General features: G+C 57.0%; 1 protein-coding gene across 1 annotated transcript in view; it reads right to left on the bottom strand.

Moving 5' to 3' along the window:
* Positions 1–495, bottom strand: part of CSUI_006857 (nudix family protein) — a 4,096-nt gene continuing 3,601 nt past the window's right edge. Inside the window, exon 2 of the mRNA XM_068067008.1 lies at positions 1–495. This exon is cut by the window's right edge and continues 581 nt beyond it. Coding sequence (XP_067921017.1) covers positions 468–495 — 28 coding nt within the window. The 3' untranslated portion in view covers positions 1–467.

The following is a 495-nucleotide window of genomic DNA, read 5'->3' as shown; positions in this document are numbered from 1 at the left end:
CATGGAGGCGCAGAAATTGATCGAAGAAACGGTAGTTTCTCGGTTCTCAATTGCCCGTTGTTGGCGTAACTCCAAATCCTGGTCATCGGAGCTCCCCAATCCTACTTCCCGCGGCCCCGTACCAACCACACAGCCCGCGACTTGAGTTCCCCCGAGAACCTGGAATCCCGGAAAAGCCCTCGTACTCCTCGAACGTCCTGCAGGATCGCTTTTTCTGCCCTGCGACTCCCTCTCGTTCCGAAGCGTCGACGACAGTAAGGAATCCTGAATAACATTCGATGGCACACCGTGTGCCGGGCGCGCAAGGCCGGTCACCGTCTTGTCTTCAAAAGAACCTTTCAGATCTTGAACGAGATGAGCTGGACCGGTGCCAGTACAGGACGTGGGACTGGCAGCAGGCCACGGAAGGGTGCCTATTTGTTTCTGCGGTGCGCGACCTCCATGGGAAGTCGCAGGCTGGAAGGAGCTCATAGAGTGACCGCACGACTGAAGAAG

The sequence above is a fragment of the Cystoisospora suis genome (assembly GCF_002600585.1).
Source record: "Cystoisospora suis strain Wien I chromosome Unknown contig_3524, whole genome shotgun sequence".
NCBI classification, from domain to species: domain Eukaryota; phylum Apicomplexa; class Conoidasida; order Eucoccidiorida; family Sarcocystidae; genus Cystoisospora; species Cystoisospora suis.
Note: the sequence above shows the minus strand (reverse complement) of the source record. Positions and strands in the feature narration are given on the sequence as shown.